This window comes from Haliotis rubra, unplaced genomic scaffold, assembly GCF_003918875.1.
Source record: "Haliotis rubra isolate DU_JTF1 unplaced genomic scaffold, ASM391887v1 Scf886, whole genome shotgun sequence".
NCBI lineage: Eukaryota > Metazoa > Mollusca > Gastropoda > Lepetellida > Haliotidae > Haliotis > Haliotis rubra.
This window is the reverse complement of record NW_025767619.1, coordinates 262,165-285,220: the sequence shown is the minus strand read 5'-3', so window position 1 is coordinate 285,220 and position 23,056 is coordinate 262,165. Positions and strand designations below refer to the sequence as shown.

Here is a 23,056-nt window from a genome sequence, read left to right as displayed (position 1 = left end):
ATTTATTACCTTAAAATACTACAGGGCCTACTACAGTATTTGTTGTCTAGTTTCCTGGGCAAAGTTACAAATATTCATCGATAACCGCAATTCACTTACAAATCCAGCTTTTATAAGTTACCTTGGATACGGCGAAGCGGCTCTAAATGAACTGTTATTTGGCGGCGCGCGAGTATCAACTTGAACATTAGAGACCTAAGAGTAAGGATGAGTCTGTCGCTAAGGTAATCACTGGTTTGTGATATTTTGCCTTAAAAAAACTGTATTATTTCCGTTATGTTGCAAACATATGTAACTTTTGTCTACTGTTGATCAATTGCATGTTGCAAAAGCACCCGTGATTCTGTCAAAACTGGAAAATGTAACTTGTCACTGTGTGTAACTTGAATTGTGACATGTGCGATCATGTCATCGATTGTTTACATACTATATTTTCAAAGGATTGGTTGTGTGTAGGTGATTGGAGGGAAAGAGTTCCTTCCGTTCCCCTAACTCTAAACTTAACCCTAACCCTAACCTAGCCCTAACTTAAATTTTGGACTTTTAATCATTTTGTGAGTCTCGTTCTCAAGTAATTGTTGTGTTAAGTCTTGTTTATAATTCTAGAATATTTATTCATATTATTTGCGATGGGGGGAACGGGAGGAACTCTTACCTCAAAGGAAACAATAATGACAACACTCGTCAAACTTTCGACGTTCGACTTACTTCACATGCATACAACTGTGATTGCCATTATTACATCCAAGTCTGAATGTTTTCTAACAGATCAATACCCGGTAAGATTACAGAATACCGGATACCTTCCGCAATCTTTGAAAGCACGCGAGTCTACTTTTGGTTAGGGTGAGGGCGACGTGACACTAAACAATATGGCTGGTACTGGTAGGTATCCTGTATTCTGTAGGTGTACCCAACATCCAATCAAACCTAAACAACAGTCACACCTAACATCAAAGAAGAAAGCTGATAACTATGTTGGTATGTACTCATCAGTAGCAAGATGCGGAAGTGTTCTTAAGTGACGTCATTGACATGTGAATACTTTAAAATGTCTATTTTAGACCGCGCCCTTGCGGCATTGGTGCATATAAGTACAAAATGACACACAATTCCTTGACCTGGTGGGTCCAGTTGGCGCGCCATACAGATAAAGTGACTTATAACAATCATACATAAACTTCCCAATATTTTCAACTTGTTTTTGCATTTTCTAGCAATCAATCGGCATTCGTAATCCTCACATCACTATGCACGCTTTCCAACATCCAGTGTGGTGCCTAAATCAATGCATGGAGCTTGTAATACGTAGCTTTTTCAAGTCATGGTATTTGTCTATACATTAAGAGTTACGCCCCTTAGCAGTAATTTTCTGTACCTAAGGGCGGTAACTGAATTTGAAGGTAGTTATCCAATCCAAATAATGGGAGCAAAATCGTCTATTGCTGTGAAGGCATTGAAGCAACAGTCGCGAATGCTTTCAGTTTTCAACACAAATAAATATTTTAAAAATGACAGAAGATTCGGGAACCGTTTCGGGGTCATATGATGGCAATTGTAATTCAGAAATTGCAAAGGAAACATCGAATGTCAATGACACGCCATCGCAGTGGATGTTGAAACAGAGCAAGACATCCCAGTCACGCTCTTCTCAAACAAAATGGCAAGTTTTGTATCTGTGGATTTTGTTCAGTGAAAGTCAAAATAAGTCTACTAATTTAAAATTCAAACAGACTGTCCCTGAGATATAAAGTCTCAAGATAATAACTTTTATGGTCATCTCATTAAAAATGGTATCAACCCTATTTTTGCAAGCGGTATGAATAAAATAACCTTTCAGATACCATTGTTTTTTCCGGCACTGACAGAATCTGTCATTCTGATGGAAGAGCCAAATGATCATCATAATGGCTGCATGCTTGATTAAATAAACAATTACACATTATAAATGTGTCATTAGTTTGTACTTTACTTCCCAAAAAATATGTAAAAAAGAAAATTCCTACCTACCTACCCTAAATTTTAAAGTGGTGTAATCGGAACCACAACATATTTTTTATTTGGCATGTTATAATATTATAGATCTTGTGAAATAATATATGTTCGAGAAGTTATTTCACTCTGTGAGTGAGTGAGTTAAAATTTAACGTCACATCGGCAATATTTCAGCCATATCGTGACGATTCACTCTGTGAAGTAGCTATAGAAACAGTGTGAAATTAGTGTTGGAGTGAACTGACCAGTTTATCGATAGAACATTTGAAATGTTTGTCAATAGTTAATTGATAAGGAAGGTGTGGCATTGTTGTATGGAGTTTAAAAGTAGCTCCTGCTGCTCATTATGAAATATTTCGGATATGTCCAGATATATCTGATTAATTCATAACATTGATGACATTGTTACACTATCCGTTACCTAATAACATCAAATCTATAATTTCATGCATGATGAAACTGATTGTTTGTTGTTTAACGGCACACTCAGCAATATTCCAGCTTTATGGCGGCAGTCTGTAATTAATCCAGTCTGGACCAGACAATCCAGGGCCCCTATTTTATGGAAAGTGTCCCAGCTAAGACAGATCCTGAGTACCAGTAGTTAAGACAGAAGTTAGGACATCCTACTGTTAGGATAAGACCCATTCTCGAAACGATCCTATCCCTGTCCTAAGTTGTGCTGCCTATCCTAGCTAGGTTAGCGAGCTCTTCAGTAGGTGAGATAGAAAAACCCTCATTAAGTTGGGTATTCCCCTAAATATTACCCATGATTCATTTCATAAAAAACACATAATATGAGGATTTTCAGTTTTTGATGGACTTAGTAGATCTAGAAGAAATTATTCGATATTTTCATCACATTATATAGTAGTTTTTAAGTTTTTGAAAATTCATTTTTTGACAAGGCGATAACATTACTACTTCAGAGTTTGAAAGTCTGACAAAACACAATAAGGATATCTAATATATGTGCAAAAAATATTTTCATTGTATTTGTTTTTAATGAAAATCATCATTTGAACTCTCATCATGCATCATCTCACAAACTGAAAAATTCACCTAGGAAATAAACAGAATCGGAGTTACTTCCCCCTTGACATTGACCTTTCACAGCAAAGTTTTGATATCCTAGGGCTAGGATCCTTTCGAGAATAGGGGCCCAGTGTTATCCATGCTATCCATATCAAAGGGTCACTACACACTGATCAATGATTGGTTTACTGGCATGCTTTTACACATGTGATTGAGACCCATGGATATCCTCCGTGTTGGAATTGGTCTTCAGTTATGCTTATTGTAAGAGGCGACTATGGGGTGGTCAGACTTGCTGACTTGATTGACACTTGTCATCGTAACTCATTTGAGTAGAGCGATGCTGATGATGTTAACCACTGGTTTGTCTGGCTTCTGCCATGTACTTTCAGCTCTCGTTAATCCGACACTCATTAATCTGACAATCACGTTAATGCGACAAAAAATTAGGGAACCATTTAAAACTGTGATAATGCCTCTCGTTAATCCGACATTCTCGCATTCCAACACCGACTTACCAATCTAGCAAGTGATCATTGTAAATACATTGTAAAAAACATCCTTTTATCAGACAATCAACACAGCCGGTCGAATAATCCGACCGTAAACAAACATCACACATGAAAGGTGATTAGCGCGTGCCTTACTGGCTGCTTGACACCCACGTCGGTGAACATCACACTTGTTAATTAGAAACACAAGATAATTAATTGAGACGATTTAATCAAGAAATAACAATAGAATGAGCTGTATAAAATGTTTACAATGTTTGTAGTTGGAATATTGCTGAGTGAGGTGTTAGACAACAAAGAAACAAAACATATACGGTTGAGTTGTAGCGGTGATGTTGTGTTGCAGAGCGGAGTTTGCCCTGGACAAGAGCAAGAAGAAGAAGAAGCGAGAACTAGCAGACGAACAGAAACAGGAAATCAAAGAGGCGTTTGACCTGTTTGACACAGACAAGGACCGGGCTATTGACTACCATGAACTGAAGGTAACTTGCAGGCCAAAGGCAACAGCCAGCAACATGAAAACACCATAATGCCTATGCTAGCTACAACACAGCAATACTACAGCCGTGTCAGATCAACTCACACCACAACCAGCAAATAATCCATCTCATCCACCGAGGTACATCGTACCATATCCCAAAACTGTACACAACCAGAGCTCCAGATAATTTTTCATGATCAGGAGTACATACTCCTTATTTTTTCAATATAGGAGTACTGGAAAACAATAAGAGTACATTTAGAGTACTGAATGGAAGTTATTGGCGTATCAGTAATCTTGTGTTTCGTTTATGCACCACAACATTGCTACTCTTGCGTAAACAGGTCAATAAACAATAAAACAATACTTTTTCAGATAAACACGTCTGTAAATCATTCTAAGACCATACACCATTGCTGTGCTGCATATCTGCTACATTTTCTAAATTATTTCCTATTGTATCGTGTAGGGGTGTCACGATACACCAATCATACGATACGTATCACAATTTTAAGGTCACGATACGATACGTATCGCGATACATAATTTTTGCGCCTTTTCATAGCATTACCTTACCGGCAACGTACGCGCTCGCTGATTGGTCCATCAAAATAGTCTAGCCAATCACAAAAGCTGTTAGTTTCCAACCTATTTTTTAAGTAAAGCTAGCTACATCTATTTATCGGAGCGGTCTCGTATAATTTTACTATCAAGACTTTGAAGGAGATGGATATAGCATAAAAAATTGAATCGATAAAGTTTTAAAATAGGAATCGATACATGCAAGCATGTATCGCGTATCGTATCGTCAGTAAAAATGTATCGATGCATCGATACATTCGCGTATCGCGACACCCCTAGTATCGTGCATATTTTATATCCGTACATACGCCAATATGGCCTTTATCTGGAGCCCTGCACCACCCGCGGTAACGCTGCACAACATCTTGCACCATTCCAGAACACACACAGTTTCAGGCACTGTTCAGTCATGCAGACATCCATAAATTGACATCAATATATGTTGATGATCCAGGTTGCTATGCGAGCGCTGGGCTTCGATGTGAAGAAAGCGGATGTCCTGAAAATACTGAGAGACTATGACCGAGAGGGCACCGGGAAAATCACATTTGATGACTTCAATGAAGTTTGTAAGTTTGTTTTGTGTTTAGTTTAATGTTGATGCTTGATTGGCATTTTAGAAGATGATATTTGATGAACATAGAGATTTTTTCTGGGTTACATCTTCTTTTTATTCTCGAGTACAACGTTTCAGGGCTTGTTCTAGCCCCATCATCAGGTAAAACTATTGTAATTCTGGGGTGTTGATTGTTGAGGTGGTCTACGAGTGCATTGGGGTCATGATGGTTGTCTAGGATAGAGAACGTGATGACACCCTACCCTCGTCACTGTTCCCATGTATAAAGCGTAATGTCTATGTTTACACTGCTATTACTTTACATTCTATACATTTATAAATACGTCTCTGTACATTTCTAAATCAATCAACAATTTTGTATAAGTATCTGCACAGTTCTAAATTGATCCATTAATTTTGCAGTAAACGGCATCTTATATATTCATAATAACATGTATTCTATTAACCATGTCATCTGTATCTATTGACCACCACAAGAATTGCGTCGTCATAGCATTGTGACGTCATAAGCATTGTGACGTCATAAGCATTGTGACGTCACAGCCAGAGTTAACAGTTACTGTTCAGTTTTACCTGATGATTGGGCCAGAACAAGCCCTGAAACATTGTACTCGAGAATAAAAAGAAGATGTAACCCAGAAAAAATCTCTATGTTCATTAATGTTGATTGGTTGGTTTGTTGTTTGACGCTGTACTCAGCAATATTCCAGCGATATGGCGGCAGTCTGTAGATAATCGAGTCTGGACCAGACAATCCAGTGATCAACAGCATGAGTATTGATCTTTTCGCAACTGGGATACTATGACATGTGTCAACCAAGTCAGCGAGCCCGATCACTTAGTTTGAGCATGTTAGATGGGATGCAAGTATTTATGAAAAAACAAAGAACGAATTAGAAAGAAATATTTGGTTTTTATAAAGTGCCATTCTGTTTCTTCATGCTTGAAAACAATACAAATGAAGTCTTTTAGTGTTATTTCGTTCACCTTTTGAAGGGACCTGGAATGGTCTCGAAACGTTGTGAGGTTATTTTGCACAAATACATATGAAGACATTTGCCTTTGGCAGTGAGAGAGAGAGATAGTATTTCTCAGAAGGTTATGGTACATTTCATGAAATAATCTGTCATATAATTAACACAGATCAAAACATTCAGTGTTACAATATTAGAAGATTTGACCTACCACTTATAAGCATGATGAGATCATATCGGGCCATCACATTTCACTGATGAGCTATGATGCACAACATTTCAACTGAGGCTTTCTATGATGTTGGGTTATCCTTTCCGGGAATTTGTGTTGGATTCCAAATTACCAAATTACTGTAATCGTAGTTATTTTCGCGTGGGATTAATTTTCGGGCTTTTAGCGCAAAATGATTGTTCGCCAATAATCATACCAAGCAAAATATTCATGGTCAAGTCATGACAAATACTCAAGTAGGAACAACATGCAATTTGTTTATTAAGGAATAGAGGCATATACTAGTCTACTAGTAATAGCGATCACAATCAGCAAATGTTTGTTATCAGTTTGTCAGTTAATTGATAGCTGATTACTCGTAATCACAAAATGAACGAAGCTCACTTCCATCTGTCACAAATCATAATGTTGACACAAGTATAATCCCACCTCTCTCTGATTGTTTCAAAAAACACGATTCAATTATGGCGGCTAGCTTTGATCATTGCATGTCTATGGGTTGTGAAAACTTTGTGATGGACACCACCACTCAGGCGTTTGAAATGCACGAAAATACTACTGTGCTAATAGGTCTTTTGTGAACTTTCAGGGAAAATTGCACCAAGTGAAAATATATACGATTACAGTAATTGATTGACCACCTCCGTGGTGTAGTGGTTAGAGCGTCTGCCTGGAGAACGGAAGGTTGTGGGTTCGATTCCCAGCCGCATCAAACCAAAAGATGTTAAAATATGGTACCTGTGGTCCCTGTCTAGCGCTCGGCATTTATGGGTACAAGGACTAGTCAGCTCGGAGTCAGTATAATGTGTCTGAGTGGTGTATTCATGCTACACTGCGGCATGGTATCTCAGTGAGCTAGCACTATAAAACCTGCTTAAAGGTCACATAAACCCTAGGGGGTACAAATACATAAATCTCTAACTGGCATCGTTATAAATGAAACCCCGTCATTAAAACTACTCATTTCGACCTTTAATTGACTTAAATCGACCTTTTTGACAACAGTGCACAATTCTCACCCGCGAACGAAATTTCAACCAATCAGAGCGGCGCGCCTATGTGACGTCATATGAGGAATAGCTTTGAGGGCCGATGCATAATTCATCTACATTTTAGGGGTTAAATTATCTTGTTTACAGGCTTGTATAAACCTGAAATCGTGACAATTGTTGTGGAAAATAAAAGCTATATGTTCTCACAATCTACTGTCATTTAATTTTGTCTCCTGCTTTGCCTAGTTTCCGAGTTACAACTTGTTTTCATAGACGATTCTGTCAAAATCGATTGGTGTCGTTAGGCCCTATTTGTATAATGACTGATCCAAATCGATCCCATTTATGTGTTTTTTTAAATCGATATTTAATCATGACATGTAAAAATCTGTTTGTATTCTCAAAACAGTGTCGGCCCATAAGTTTTCACATGCAATACAGCAATTAATACTCCCTTGTTGTAACCCGTGTTAGGTGGTATAAACCTACACATGTTATTTGTCACCATTCACTTGATGGTCAGTTAATGAATTTATAACAGGTATAATTAGTGGTAACACACTTAGATTACCCGACAAAGGTTCCCATTTGGCATTTCTTGTTTCTGGAGTAAATATTCAACATTATAAACATCGATCAAAGGATTAACCGATAACACGCTGATTGATTAATTACTTTTATCTTACACAGCGGAATTGTCAAAAGGTAGTGTTTATGTATGTAGATTTACTAATCTATACTGAATACACTCTGCCGTGTCGGTGTCTGCGTAAAAACAACGTCCTTCTTTCAAAGGATTAACCGCCAAGACATTGATTGACGGCCCATTATTGACTAACTAAATTATTTTTCCTTATCCTGACTCATGCTCTTTTTGCTTGTCTTCTTCTTCTTGCGAACATAGTGGAACACTTGTATCTCCCTAATTGAAGCTCCCTTCAATTTAAAATCACTAATTAGTATTCACCACGAGTTACCTCCTTTCCACAAGCGCGGGAACGAGGGCGCCACCTCTACCCATGTGCCTCACTCTCTCCTTCTTCGCCCAGTGAGCTGGACGTGAGAGCGCCTGTGTCTCCCGACACACTATATCCTTTGAATTATATTTAGTTAGTTACCTCGTTATAGACATCTATAGAGGTTTAGCTAGTATCCTTCAACGCGATTATATATTGATATTTAGTCGTTTTTCTACAGTTTATTCACGGGGCCCGTGTTTTGTTTCAGTGGATTACGTTGATGAAAATTCTGTACTATTGCAGATTACGTTTTTATGCTGCTGCTGATCCGCCTTTAATATGATGTACGGCCATGTTTATTATATTCACATTGCAGTTGCGGTACTAATTTATCCAATTCTACCTTTTATTAATATTTGCTTTATGTTTGGCACGCTTTAAGCAGATAGGTCGCGTATGCAGAGTCTAGTATGACTGATACGGAACCCTCGCCAGTCTACTGCTGTTGGCTGACTCCCCTCCGTGTGGTGTTCGCTAGAGTGGTGGAGAGGTGTGGGGCGTAGTCCGCCATCTCCAAGAAGCATCCTGCTTCCCCAGACATCCCATCGTCGCAGCAGAAGACTAGAGGGTTTTCTACTACATCTCAACAACCGGGACCGTTCCCATCGAAGTTTTGGGCCTGTATGATGATCAGCCGGTCATCATACGGATGTATCAAAGATTGACCGATGTCGGCACAGATCAGCATGCAGCCTGATGTACCAGCGCGATATCGCGATGATCGTCCTGAGGGTCCCATCATTACCAACACTCAGCGCAGGCGTCGCGCACCCAGGGCAGCGTCGACCTCTGAGGAAAATCAGCGAAGTCTACTAGGACTTTCTCAGCGAGATTGTTCCAGCCGATGACCTGGACCTCTACGATGATCAGCTGATCATCATCCCGGCGTCATGCATACAAGAAGCGACCGGGGACAGCTACAACGACATCAGCAGAGATCACCATGCAGCCTGATGCCTCTACACTGATGTCGGACGATTTTCGGTGGACCCCTCCATTAACACCGCAGATAAAGCACCGGCGACCTGCGTCGCAGACCATCCCAGAAGACATGATGCGACAAATTATGAACATCATGGAGGACCAATATCTGCGGTAGCAGGGTCCGAGCCTTCAGCGAAGGCTCCAACGTGAACAACACCCAGAGGCACCCCGTCAGCGTAGCAGCCAGGACGATGTCACCTTGAAGGAAGTCACGGACCACCTTGACGAAGGACCTAGATGTACAGCCTTCGCGGCGGCGAAAGAACCTAGATGTACAGCCTTCGGGCGAAGGACTTCGCGAAGGCAGGATAGATCATCACCTTATCGCGGTTTCATCCCTAGTTGTGGACTCGGACCATCAGACATCACGGAAGCCTTCGCGAAGGTCATATCGTCGTTCCCCGGACGGACGCAGAGGAAGCTTCGCGAAGGCATCTTAGCGCGAAGGACACCTGAATCCAGATCATCATCATCTAGAAGGACATCGAGGGACTATACAAGAGCTTCGCGAAACTATCAACGTTCCCCTCACAAGTCTCGAGAAGATCAACCCATAGACAAGTTGATCATCGATATCAAGTATAAGAACTACAATCGTATATTGGTTCTGTTGAATCCATGGCCGAGGCGTATGTTCGCTGGCCTAAATAGATCTAGAACGATCAATTAGACACTTATCACCAGACTTAAGTAACGACTTCTGAATATGATAAGATGATCCATGCGGACCCTACTTAGGCAAGCTTTAGCCCGATCCATCCTGTTAAACACAGAGGCTGTTCCGCGAAGCAAAGCTCATATATATATTTATATATATATATATATACTAATCGGGCTTTGACTTCGACACCTTCGCGATGGTCGCGAAGGCTAAAGTAACTCCAAGTCTACTTCACCCAGAAGATCTAGAAGGGATACTTGAGAACTTAGCGAAGTCTCAGCGTTCACCGAGGAAGTCTCCTCAAAGGTTTCCATATACTAGCCACTTTCGTCATATATAGCTACTTTCGTCAGTCCGTTCAAGGCGTCGCATAAGTTGATTATCAACTGTATGCCAGATGCGAATCTATAAGCCTCTGGCGAAGATAATTGCTCAGGCTATTTACAACACAGAACGTCGCTGTATTATTAGTCAACGACATTTCATAGATCTTCACAGAAATCAACTATTCATTATAAATTGCTAATATACAATCCCGGACGACGATACGATTATCTACATGCGTGACCATTACGCATATCTGCGAACAATTCAATATCGAAATTGAACAGCAGCCTTGTTACAGCGAGTATAACTCTTAATCGTCAAAGTTTCTGAAAGAAATATGTACAACAAGTTCAACGTTAATTCTACAATTATGGCGATACATTCATGTATACAGTCTACAAGCTCACAACTTGCAAGTTGTTTATACCCTTATATATAAGGAAGTCGAATTATATTCAAAACTGAAATTACTTTCACGACAACCAGGAAAATAACCTACCCAGCATAAAATTACAGAGCGAGATATTTGGCGGAGGTTTTCAGCGGTTACCATTAACCCTCGAAACACGTGGTCACTTTCGGATAACCGGGAAGCTACGGTGAAGACCGGCGTTTATGCTAATATCAGCGGCGACAAGAATTTATTCAAGGTGGGTTTTCCGCTACACCGGTGACATCACAGCGGGTATTATACAGAATCAAAATGCCTTGTTCTGATTGGACCGCGAGGACAGCGACCTACACAGAGGTCGATCTCTATTCACAGTTCAAGACTTACGTCACAAGTGACAACTATATATCAGTGAGCGAGCAAGCCTCATTACAGTCCAGTTAACCTGAACATTCATGATTAGACTGCCTTTCTTCAAGTTAGAGACCTCCCTGTCAAGTTAAGGCGAGGGATGCGGCAGTCAGGCGATTTTACATAAAGTTCAACGAGGACAGACACACCTGGTTGTGCACCTACATCGTCAAAGGACTTAGGCGAATTACCTAGGCGAAAGATACAAGTGGATCTAAATCCACAGCGTTTCGAACTACAGCTGAATTTCATCAAGCGACTAACACAACTAGATGGTTAGTAAACCTACTAAACTTCTGTTTGGAGAATAAAGCGGAAATTTCACGCCCAACCTGGGGATATGAATATAGTGCTCCAACACCTCACAAGTGAGGTTTATGAACACGCCTGGATGACATACTTGGACCCCATGATACGATGATTCTATCAAGATGGCCAGCAAGAGCACTGTAAATTTATCTCCACCAAACCAAACAGGAGGAAAAATGCAACAGATTATTTCCTCTATCATCAACTTCATGAGTGAAGTCTCATGTACTATATCTCCATTTGGATCAGAACTGTCATACTACGTGCATATCGCGGATGGACCTATTCCGACCCTCCATGAGCTTAATACTCATGATATTATAAGCGCTAACTTCTACAATTGTTCTACACAAATGTGATTGAAATAATGGAGGTTTATTTCTGGAAATCGATATGGTGGTTGCAAACCATTATCTGAGAGATATCACCACCGAGGGCGTCTCAGGTATACACCAATTCGATCCCATGGTCCTCGCACAACAGCTGACAGTTCCTCGGAGAAGATAAGTCAATCTAACAGATTTTTACTTATCTTATAACAATACTAAATAGCTTCATGCTATATATAATTTACTTAAGTTCCTTTTATCATCACAGTACTATGATTATTACATCATACAATATATAAGTTAACAACTCTACAGAGTTTGTTATTATATATATTTACCTTAAGTTATTCATATCTTAAGAGTAATACTATGGTTACATGATAAATGCATTAGCTAACAAACTCTACAGAGTTTTTGGCTATTTTATACATAGCTTAAGTTAATTAAGCTAACAAACTCTACAGAGTTTTACTATTATATAGGTAACTTAAGCTAATTATACCTTAAGCATAGTACTATACTCATATTATTAAAATATATTGGCTAACAAACTCTAAGGAGTTTTGCTATTATATAGGTAGCTTAAGCTTATTCATATCTTAAGCTTAGTACTATGTTTATATCATATAAGTAGATTAGCTAACATACTCTAAAGAGTTTTTTGCTATTTGGCTTAAGTATCATCATATTTCTAAGCAATATGGTTATATTATAACATGTATTAGCTAACAAACTCTACAGAGTTTTAGCTATTATATATGTAACTTAAGCTTATTCATATCTTAAAGCGCAGTACTATGTTTATATCATATAGGTATATTAGCTATCAAAACTCTAAAGAGGGTTTTGCTATTATATATTTAAACTTAAGTTTCATCATATTTTAAGCTTTATGGTTACATTATAACATGTATTAGCTAACAAACTCTCACGGAGTTCTTGCTATTATATATGTAGCTTAAGTTTTCCTTCATAAGCTCAATACTAGGTTTATATCATAGCTAACAAACTCTAAAGGGTTGTTTTAAGCTATTATACAATTAGCTTAAGTTTTCATCATATCTTAAGCAGTATGTTTACATTATAAAGGTATTAGCTAACAAAACCTCGTGAGGAGTTTTGTTATTATATATATATAGCTTAAGTTTCATCATAACTTAAGCTCAGTACTATGTTTTTAACATAAAAGTATATTAGTTAATAAACTCTAAGGAGTTTATTTTGCTATATACATTTAGCTTAAGTCTAATCTTATCTTAAGCTTAGTACTATGGTTACACTATAAACATATTAGCTAATAAACTCTACAGAGTTTTTTTGGCTATTATATATGTAGCTTAAGTTAATAATATCTTAAGCACAATACTATACTCATATTGTAAAATATATTAGCTAACAAACTCTCTGGAGTTCTGCTATTATATATGTAGCTTAAGTTCATTATATCTTAAGCACACTACTATACTCATATTGTAAAATATATTAGCTAACAAACTCTCACAGTTTTTGCTATTATATATGTAGCTTAAGTTAATTATATCTTAAGCACACTACTATACTCATATTGTAAAAATATATTAGCTAACAAAACCCTACAGAGTTTTGCTATTATATATGTAGCTTAAGTTAATTATATCTTAAGCTCAGTACTATACTAATATTATAAATATATATTAGCTAACAAACTCTACAGAGTTTGGCTATTATATATGTAGCTTAAGTTAATTATAGCTTAAGCACAGTACTATACTCATATTATAAAATATATTAGCTAACAAACTCTACAGAGTTTGGCTATTATATATGTAGCTTAAGTTAATTATAGCTTAAGCACAGTACTATACTCATATTATAAAAATATATTAGCTAACAAACTCTACAGAGTTTTTGCTATTATATATGTAGCTAAAAGTTTATTCATATCTTAAGCTCAGCATTATATCTATATCATATAAGTATATTAACTAACAAACTCTAAAGAGTTTGCTATTATATAATTAGCTTAAGTTTAATCATATCTTAAGCTTAGTACTATGTTATATCTTAAAGTATTATTTTATACTAGCATATTAACAAGCTTAAGTCTATTAGTCTTAAGCATTGTATTAATGTTATATATACTTTATCATAATAAGTACATGGTAATAACCTTTTATATGGGCAGCTGATAAGTTAGCAGCAGGAATTCATCAGTTCAGTGCTTTATGAAGTTCCCATAGGGTTATTACAATCATCACAGTTCAAATCACTAATTATTAAAAATCCAAAGTATTAGATATTCCCACCTCCGTTCCATGCGTAGGATGCTACAAACAAAAAGAGCATGAGTCAGGATAAGGAAAAATATGTAATTTTGGAGTAAAATTGATATTTTATACTTATCCTGACTCATGAGGTCAGCCCTCCCATCCTCCCAAATAACACTTTGGATTTCCCTGTAAATTCAAATGTTGGGCTCAGTATATGAGGAGAGAGTGAGGCACATGGGTAGAGGTGGCGCCCTCGTTCCCGCGCTTGTGGAAAGGAGGTAACTCGTGGTGAATACTAATTAGTGATTTTAAATTGAAGGGAGCTTCAATTAGGGAGATACAAGTGTTCCACTATGTTCGCAAGAAGAAGAAGACAAGCAAAAAGAGCATGAGTCAGGATAAGTATAAAATATCAATTTTACTCCAAAAATTACATACTGTTTTTAAAGAAAGGCGGACATTATGCAATTAGTTGCCAGGTGTGCTATCTTGGGTAACCAATGAGACTATACACCAATACCTGAAAAGATTTATCACTTTTTCGTATATTAAACTGTTAAAAGACACATCATTTGGAACAGTTTTGTGGATATTGATGGATACATTCCTCGAACAAGGTAATGGCCTGATATTGTTCCTATAACTTTAATCTGTTTTAATTTTAATATTTGCATTTTGATTTTATTCATTTTATCAGTAGCATTCAACAGAATCATTGTTTTTCGCCATTGAAGTGTAATGAGACAGACAACATGCACTAGGGTGTGTGTGCTTGATTATGATTCACATTGCCAAACTATAAAATGTCTAGATATTACAGTTCTGTTATAAATTCACTATAAGTATCAGCAGATCGTCAGCTTTTTTATTTAGTTTCAAAACATACAAGTATGATAATAAACTAATTAGGATTATAAGACCAAATATAAAGACGCACATTGACTAGTATCTACATACTGGTGAGTGGACATTAACCATGGGAATGTAGCAAGAAATTTATCACTGCAGTATTGTGATTTCGACCCCCACCTGCGCTTCCGTGGAAGAAATCGTTATGTTATAAGTTGTGTCATGCAAAATCCGTTTGGTTATGATTCCAATACATATTTAACTACTGGTAGAAAGTAGTCTTGATTATCTAACTTGATGAAAACAAACTATAATCTCATTAATTCTAACAGATTTTTATTTTTAAAAATGGCGGCCCTGTCAGGAACATCCGCCAGTCTGAGGATAAATGGTATTTAGGTTTGTTTTCGCAGTTACTAAAATCAAAACTACTTTCTACTGGTAGTGTAAATATGTATTTTATTGATAATAGGATTTTGCATGACATAGCTCATAACATAACAATTTCTCTCGTGGCAGCGAGGTGGGTGTCAATATAATACTACTTACAATATTATTGTTACTTACCACAACCTCACTTCGAGGAAGAAATCGTTATGTTACAAGTTGTGTCATAGAAAATCTTTATGGTCATCAATCATATGCATATTTTACAACAACTAGTAAGTAGTTTTGATTCTTTAACTTCCGTGAAGCGATCTGAACACAAGTAAGATATCGTTTCAGGCTTCCACAACGCCGCTAAACCGCACTCACAAACATAACCGATTTAGCCCGAACTGCGGGGTCCTGTGGAAATCTGTGCATGGGGACACCATCGCCCGACCCTAGGAGCAATTGGACGACAAAGCAACGATTCGGCATGTCATCGTTGATGTCGAAAATCATCAAAATGATGGCGTGCTACACATTTTCTATACAACTAACTGAAAATCGTTCCTCATATGACGTCACTGCAGTGCTCTGGCGACAGAGTTACGTAACCTGTCTGTGGTTTCGTTGGCGGGCGAGAGGGAAGCAGGCGACTTTTTGGCCACTTTTAATCGCTCGGTATTAATTAACCACAAGTTTTTAAAGAATAAATTTGGTGTTCCGCATAAGACTAACCACAAATCTTTCATATGTAATGGTTAAAAGAGTAACAAAAAACAAAGTTTAGTGGTTCTTTAAGTCTGGACTAGTACAAGCAGCCACACATACACACGCATGTACATAATCATATGAGCGAAATATTGTTGAGTACAACGTTAAACCCCATTTTACCTCACCTATATTTGATCATGTTGTGTTAACACGTTATAATTAGGGATTACACTTGCTCAGTAAAGTAACTATTGTAACACTTTTGTTGGGGTGACTCGGGGTCAGGCACATGATTGCTAGCACACAAAGTCAGCCAAGCAACTCGCTCAGCCACTGCGAATTCCCAAAAATGGAAGTGGAACAACTGGTGTTCCAGATTACATACTTTGTCCACTCGACAAGTGGAATTGGCAGTGATCATGTTGTGAATGTTATCTCCTCGGGTTATCTCCTCATGTTATCTCCTCGTGTAACAGTGACAGACATGATGCTGGAGCGGGACCCACAGGAGGAGATACTGAAGGCCTTCAAGTTGTTCGATGACGACACGTCCGGCAAGATCAGCCTCCGAAACCTCCGACGAGTGGCAAGGTGAGTGATGAGAAAGGGCAAGTGTTCTCTGTACACTGACATTGTCTCGCCAGGTTCTACTTTTGTTCTCTGTACACTGACATTGTCTCGCCAGGTTCTACTTTTGTTCTCTGTACACTGACATTGTCTCGCCAGGTTCTACTTTTGTTCTCTGTACACTGACATTGTCTCGCCAGGTTCTACTTTTGTTCTCTGTACACTGACATTGTCTCGCCAGGTTCTACTTTTGTTCTCTGTACACTGACATTGTCTCGCCAGGTTCTACTTTTGTTCTCTGTACACTGACATTGTCTCGCCAGGTTTTACTTTTGTTCTCTGTACACTTACATTGTCTCGCCAGGTTCTACTTTTGTTCTCTGTACACTTACATTGTCTCGCCAGGTTCTACTTTTGTTCTCTGTACACTTACATTGTCTCGCCAGGTTCTACTTTTGTTCTCTGTACACTGACATTGTCTCGCCAGGTTCTACTTTTGTTCTCTGTACACTGACATTGTCTCGCCAGGTTCTACTTTTGTTCTCTGTACACTGACATTGTCTCGCCAGGTTCTACTTTTGTTCTCTGTACACTGACATTGTCTCGCCAGGTTCTACTTTTGTTCTCTGTACACTGACATTGTCCGCCAGGTTCTACTTTTGTTCTCTGTACACTTACATTGTCTCGCCAGGTTCTACTTTTGTTCTCTGTACACTGACATTGTCTCGCCAGGTTCTACTTTTGTTCTCTGTACACTTATATTGTCTCGCCAGGTTCTACTTTTACTGGGTAAACCTCTACAGCCAGTTTCACTGGCACTCACCAAGAAATCCCAGGGATTTTCCTCAGAATTGCCCAGATCCCAGGGATTTTCTGAGGAATTAGGAGATAAACATCATGTGTTGGCCAATTTCCGGGTTTTATTGAGTATTTGAAGCACGAGAATTTATATTCCCGTGCTTCAAATACTCGATAACACCCGGAAATTGGCCACCACATGATGTTTATCAACATTGTAAACACAAAAGTAAACCAAAAGGTCCACACACGTTTTTGTGTCTGCACTCATTGACATCGAGTACGGGGACAGCAGTGAAATGTCATCAGTCGCCCCTTTCGGCTGTCTCCCATGGTAGCATCTGGAACTGCTCATTTGTGACGTCATTCGGACTTTACGTCACAATATGATTTGAATGACGTCATCGCAGCTGACGACGTAACAATACAATGGTGTGAGCGATGTTTGTATGTATTAATACGCAGCGAATTTCCGGGAATCGAATACCATTTGATCATGTTTTTCAACCAATCAGATTAAAGAACGCAGTGACTTTTGGTTTACAATAGCCCTTGACTTTGAATTATTTTACTTGTACCAGGTTCGAGCGCGATCGTAAAATATCTCATTATTGAAAACTTCCAATGTATTGTGCTGATGTCTGGTTTCGAACCTGCAACCCTTCACTTACTAGCTTGGAGGTTTTATCCACTGGGCTACGAAGGATCGCTGAGTAGAATGAGATTGTTTGTCAGTATGAACCATGTGTTCCTCACAAGACGGGTAGTGCGGGCAGCGCACGTACGTGCAGGACACGGGTATGTGCATTGTGCATGCAAGGCAAGATATCGGCTGCCAATCACAACCCAGTTGAAACATCAGTAAATACCAAATATTGGAAGTATATCTTCGGTTGGTTCATAAGTTTGATTAAAACCTCAGAGTCGGTTTTGATCCTTCACAATACAGCAGAAACTCATTGACCTGTGACCTGGGGAACTAACTTCTGACTGAGGCATGTGTGAAGTTTACACCAGTAGTGGATATATATGCACAATGTCATTTAGAAAAGTGGTCAAATATAACATATCTCATAAAGTATCATTGATTACCAGCTGTGATACTGAGCAGCTTATATTGTTGAATCTCTGAAAATATGCAGAGTACTGCACATCTCTCGTAAAATCACAAGATGACTGTTGTTTTGGTTTGTTGTTACATGCCCATGTAACCTGTGTTGTTGTTACATGCCCATGTAACCTGTGTTGATATTACATGCTCATGTAACCTGTGTTGTTGTTACATGCCCATGTAACCAGTGTTGTTGTTACATGCCCATGTAACCAGTGTTCTTACATGCCCATGTAACCTGTGTTCTTACATGCCCTTGTAACCTGTGTTGTTGTTACATGCCCATGTAACCTGTGTTCTTACATGCCCATGTAACCTGTGTTGTTCTTACATGCCCATGTAACCTGTGTTCTTACATGCCCTTGTAACCTGTGTTGTTGTTACATGCCCATGTAACCTGTGTTGATATTACATGCTCATGTAACCTGTGTTGTTGTTACATGCCCATGTAACCAGTGTTGTTGTTACATGCCCATGTAGCCTGTGTTGATATTACATGCTCATGTAACCTGTGTTGTTGTTACATGCCCATGTAACCAGTGTTGTTGTTACATGCCCATGTAACCTGTGTTGTTGTTACATGCCCATGTAACCTGTTGTTCTTACATGCCCATGTAACCTGTGTTGTTACATGCCCATGTAACCTGTGTTGTTGTTACATGAGCATGTAACCTGTGTTGTCACATGCCCATACAACCTGTGTTGTTGTTACATGCCCATGTAACCTGTGTTGTTGTTACATGCCCATGTAACCTGTGTTGTTGTTACATGCCCATGTAACCTGTGTTGTCACATGCCCATACAACCTGTGTTGTTGTTACATGCCCATGTAACCTGTGTTGTTGTTACATGCCCATGTAACCTGTGTTGTTGTTACATGCCCATGTAACCTGTGTTCTTACATGCCCATGTAACCTGTGTTGTTGTTACATGCCCATGTAGCCTGTGTTGTTACATGCCCATGTAGCCTGTGTTGTTGTTACATGCCCATGTAGCCTGTGTTGTTACATGCCCATGTAACCTGTGTTGTTGTTACATGCCCATGTAGCCTGTGTTGTTATTACATGCCCATGTAACCTGTGTTGTTGTTACATGCCCATCTAACCTGTGTTGTTACATGCCCATGTAACCTGTGTTGTTGTTACATGCCCATGTAACCTGTGTTGTTATTACATGCCCATGTAACCTGTGTTGTTACATGCCCATGTAACCTGTGTTGTTGTTGTTACATGCCCATGTAACCTGTGTTGTTGTTGTTACATGCCCATGTAACCTGTGTTGTTCTTACATGCCCATGTAACCTGTGTTGTTGTTGTTACATGCCCATGTAACCTGTGTTGTTGTTGTTACATGCCCATGTAACCTGTGTTGTTGTTGTTACATGCCCATGTAACCTGTGTTGTTGTTACATGCCCATGTAACCTGTGTTGTTGTTACATGCCCATGTAACCTGTGTTGTTGTTGTTACATGCCAAAGTAACCTGTGTTGTTGTTGTTACATGCCCATGTAACCTGTGTTGTTGTTGTTACATGCCCATGTAACCTGTGTTGTTGTTACATGCCCATGTAACCTGTGTTGTTGTTACATGCCCATGTAACCTTGTTATTGTTACATGCCCATGTAACCTGTGTTGTTGTTACATGCCCATGTAACCTGTGTTGTTACATGCCCATGTAACCTGTGTTGTTGTTACATGCCCATGTAACCTGTGTTGTTGTTACATGCCCATGTAACCTGTGTTGTTGTTACATGCCCATGTAACCTGTGTTGTTGTTACATGCCCATGTAACCTGTGTTGTTACATGCCCATGTAACCTGTGTTGTTGTTACATGCCCATGTAGCCTGTGTTGTTGTTACATGCCCATGTAACCTGTGTTGTTGTTACATGCCCATGTAGCCTGTGTTCTTACATGCCCATGTAACCTGTGTTGTTGTTACATGCCCATGTAACCTGTGTAGTTGTTACATGCCCATGTAACCTGTGTTGTTGTTACATGCCCATGTAACCTGTGTTGTTGTTGTTACATGCCCATGTAACCTGTGTTGTTGTTACATGCCCATGTAACCTGTGTTGTTGTTGTTGTTGTTACATGCCCATGTAACCTGTGTTGTTGTTACATGCCCATGTAACCTGTGTTGTTGTTACATGCCCATGTAACCTGTGTTGTTGTTACATGCCCATGTAACCTGTGTTGTTGTTACATGCCCATGTAACCTGTGTTGTTGTTACATGCCCATGTAACCTGTGTTGTTGTTACATGCCCATGTAACCTGTGTTGTTGTTACATGCCCATGTAACCTGTGTTGTTGTTGTTACATGCCCATGTAACCTGTGTTGTTGTTACATGCCCATGCCCATGTAACCTGTGTTGTTGTTACATGCCCATGTAACCTGTGTTGTTGTTACATGCCCATGTAACCTGTGTTATTGTTACATGCCTATGTAACCTGTGTTGTTGTTACATGCCCATGTAACCTGTGTTGTTGTTACATGCCCATGTAACCTGTGTTGTTACATGCCCATGTAACCTGTGTTGTTGTTACATGCCCATGTAACCTGTGTTGTTGTTGTTACATGCCCATGTAACCTGTGTTGTTGTTACAGGGAGCTTGGGGAGAACATGACGGATGAGGAGCTGAGAGCAATGATAGATGAGTTTGACCGCAACGGAGATGGAGAGAGTGAGTAGTCTCCCCTTGTTGATACAGGATCAGTGGGATGTGTTTCAGTATGACACTGTACATCCTGTGAGAAGAAAACAATTTAGTTTCCAGGACTATCAGTGAAGACATTTTTAATTGTTTTCCTAAGTCTGCAAACCCTGAAGAACTGATATGGAATATCAACTTAATCTGAAAGACACTATTGTTTCTATTCCATCAAATGCAAACTTCCACTGCCAAGATTGTGCACACAGGTAGTTTATGTAAAAAGATAGCATACTGTTCCACTTTTGATAATTAGATATATATCCTATTTACATTACACTTGACATAGTATGAGAATCAGTTTTGTTCATCATGGAAAGACAAAAGTTTCCCAATGAAAAGTCTAGTTGTATATACAGAACATTGGTATAAACAGCCCTAGTTCGAACTCATGCATACTGGCCTTGTGAAATGTGTTGGCTTTCTGTCAAATGTTTGTGAGATCTTATAACGGGTGTTTTATCTAAATAAGAGATCTAGTATTGTTGAGATTACTCAACGCCTTACATGATGTTTGTACATACACTAACATTGGTCCATGTATCCATATCCGTTTGTGTTTGCAGTTGACGAGGAAGAGTTCATCGCCATTATGACGGGCGACACATAGATAAGAGGCGGGCCATGACATCATTCATGCCAGATTGACTAGGGACACATCTGACATCATACACCCGGGGGACTACCAATGACGCATTCGACACCATTTACAGAAAAATGTCTACCATTGACACATTCACTGGCTGGATCAACAGCCGCGGTGCAAAATGTGATGTGTCAGCTTATTACATGTCACATGATCAGTGGACAGTTGACCAGTATGTTGATAGTATATCCAGGATGTGAACTGTACTTTGTCACTGGTACGTCAAGTCAGCCATGTTTTCATGTGCATTCTATTCTCAACAGGTTCGCTGTCTGTATTGACATCTGACTTCAGGAACATTCCCTTTCACATGTCATACATTACATTCACCAGTTCTATTGACCAATACACTCATGTTGGATGTACTCTCAGCTGTCCTCGTTACCCTGGAAACTCACAGAAACTTTCCATCATAATCATAATCATAATCGATACAGTAGTAGACTTCTGTTTGCTGTACATTGGTGTCAACGTTTTGTGGGATATTTTGTGTAAGTCTTTGTGATTCTGATGTCCATGTAAGTGTAGAAACGTCGCTACGTCCATGGTGTAGACTCCTGAACCTGCTGTTACTGCTGCTGAATCCCGACCCAGGACCGTCTGTCTCTCCGTCAGCTCTTTAAGGTCTCACGACTCTCATTGACCTGCCCCCCACTTGGGTACAATGTGTGAAGCCCATTTCTGGTGTCCCCGCCGTGATGTTGCTGGAATATTGCTAAAAGCGGCGTAAAACCAAAACTCAGTCAGTCATTAACCTGTCAACAGCTTTAGACAAATCATTTTCAGAAACACTTCAAGTGTTTTTATTTGTACGTCCCAGAAACGTACAGACAATTCAGTCTGGTTGCTATCTAGAACCTGTACTAAGGCCACATTGTGCGGACTGCTCTTGACTACAGCATGTCAGTACGTTCTGAGTAAACAGCCATTCTACACCGCTATCTAACTTCTATGATTGCCGCAAGCTAAGATAGTTTTGTTGGACAAGATCAAGATAAGGTTGTTTCAGTTTGATAGAAGTATATTTCCCTGTGCTTTAAAGTTACTCTCTCACTCCGTCCCTTCATGTTGAATAACTGTTTGTTTATGCTATCGTTGTTGTCCTCGCCGTTTCCTTGTTGAGGAGTGTTTGAAATTTGTTTATCTGACATTGTCTTGTTTATGAATTGTCTGCAGACAAAAATCACCCCAGTACACTTTCTGTTGTTGATGGACCTGAACGAAATTAGGT

General features: G+C 39.1%; 1 protein-coding gene across 1 annotated transcript; it reads left to right on the top strand.

Annotated features, from left to right (window-relative positions):
- The first annotated feature begins 129 nt into the window (after nucleotides 1–129).
- On the top strand, nucleotides 130–23,019 carry LOC124263496 (centrin-3). The gene is made up of 6 exons (XM_046698154.1): nucleotides 130–224; nucleotides 3,889–4,024; nucleotides 5,060–5,174; nucleotides 16,469–16,583; nucleotides 21,076–21,152; nucleotides 21,746–23,019. The coding sequence occupies exons 1-6, from the start codon at nucleotides 208–210 to the stop codon at nucleotides 21,787–21,789; spliced, it is 504 nt and encodes a 167-aa protein (XP_046554110.1). The 5' UTR covers nucleotides 130–207; the 3' UTR covers nucleotides 21,790–23,019.
- Nucleotides 23,020–23,056: the final 37 nt, after the last annotated feature.

Bases quoted from the DNA above. Each gene is read 5' to 3' on its own strand.
- LOC124263496 (XM_046698154.1), top strand. The intron at 4,025-5,059 runs GTAACTTGCAGG...TTGATGATCCAG, and splicing joins TTGACTACCATGAACTGAAG to GTTGCTATGCGAGCGCTGGG. The intron at 5,175-16,468 runs GTAAGTTTGTTT...CTCGTGTAACAG, and splicing joins TGATGACTTCAATGAAGTTT to TGACAGACATGATGCTGGAG.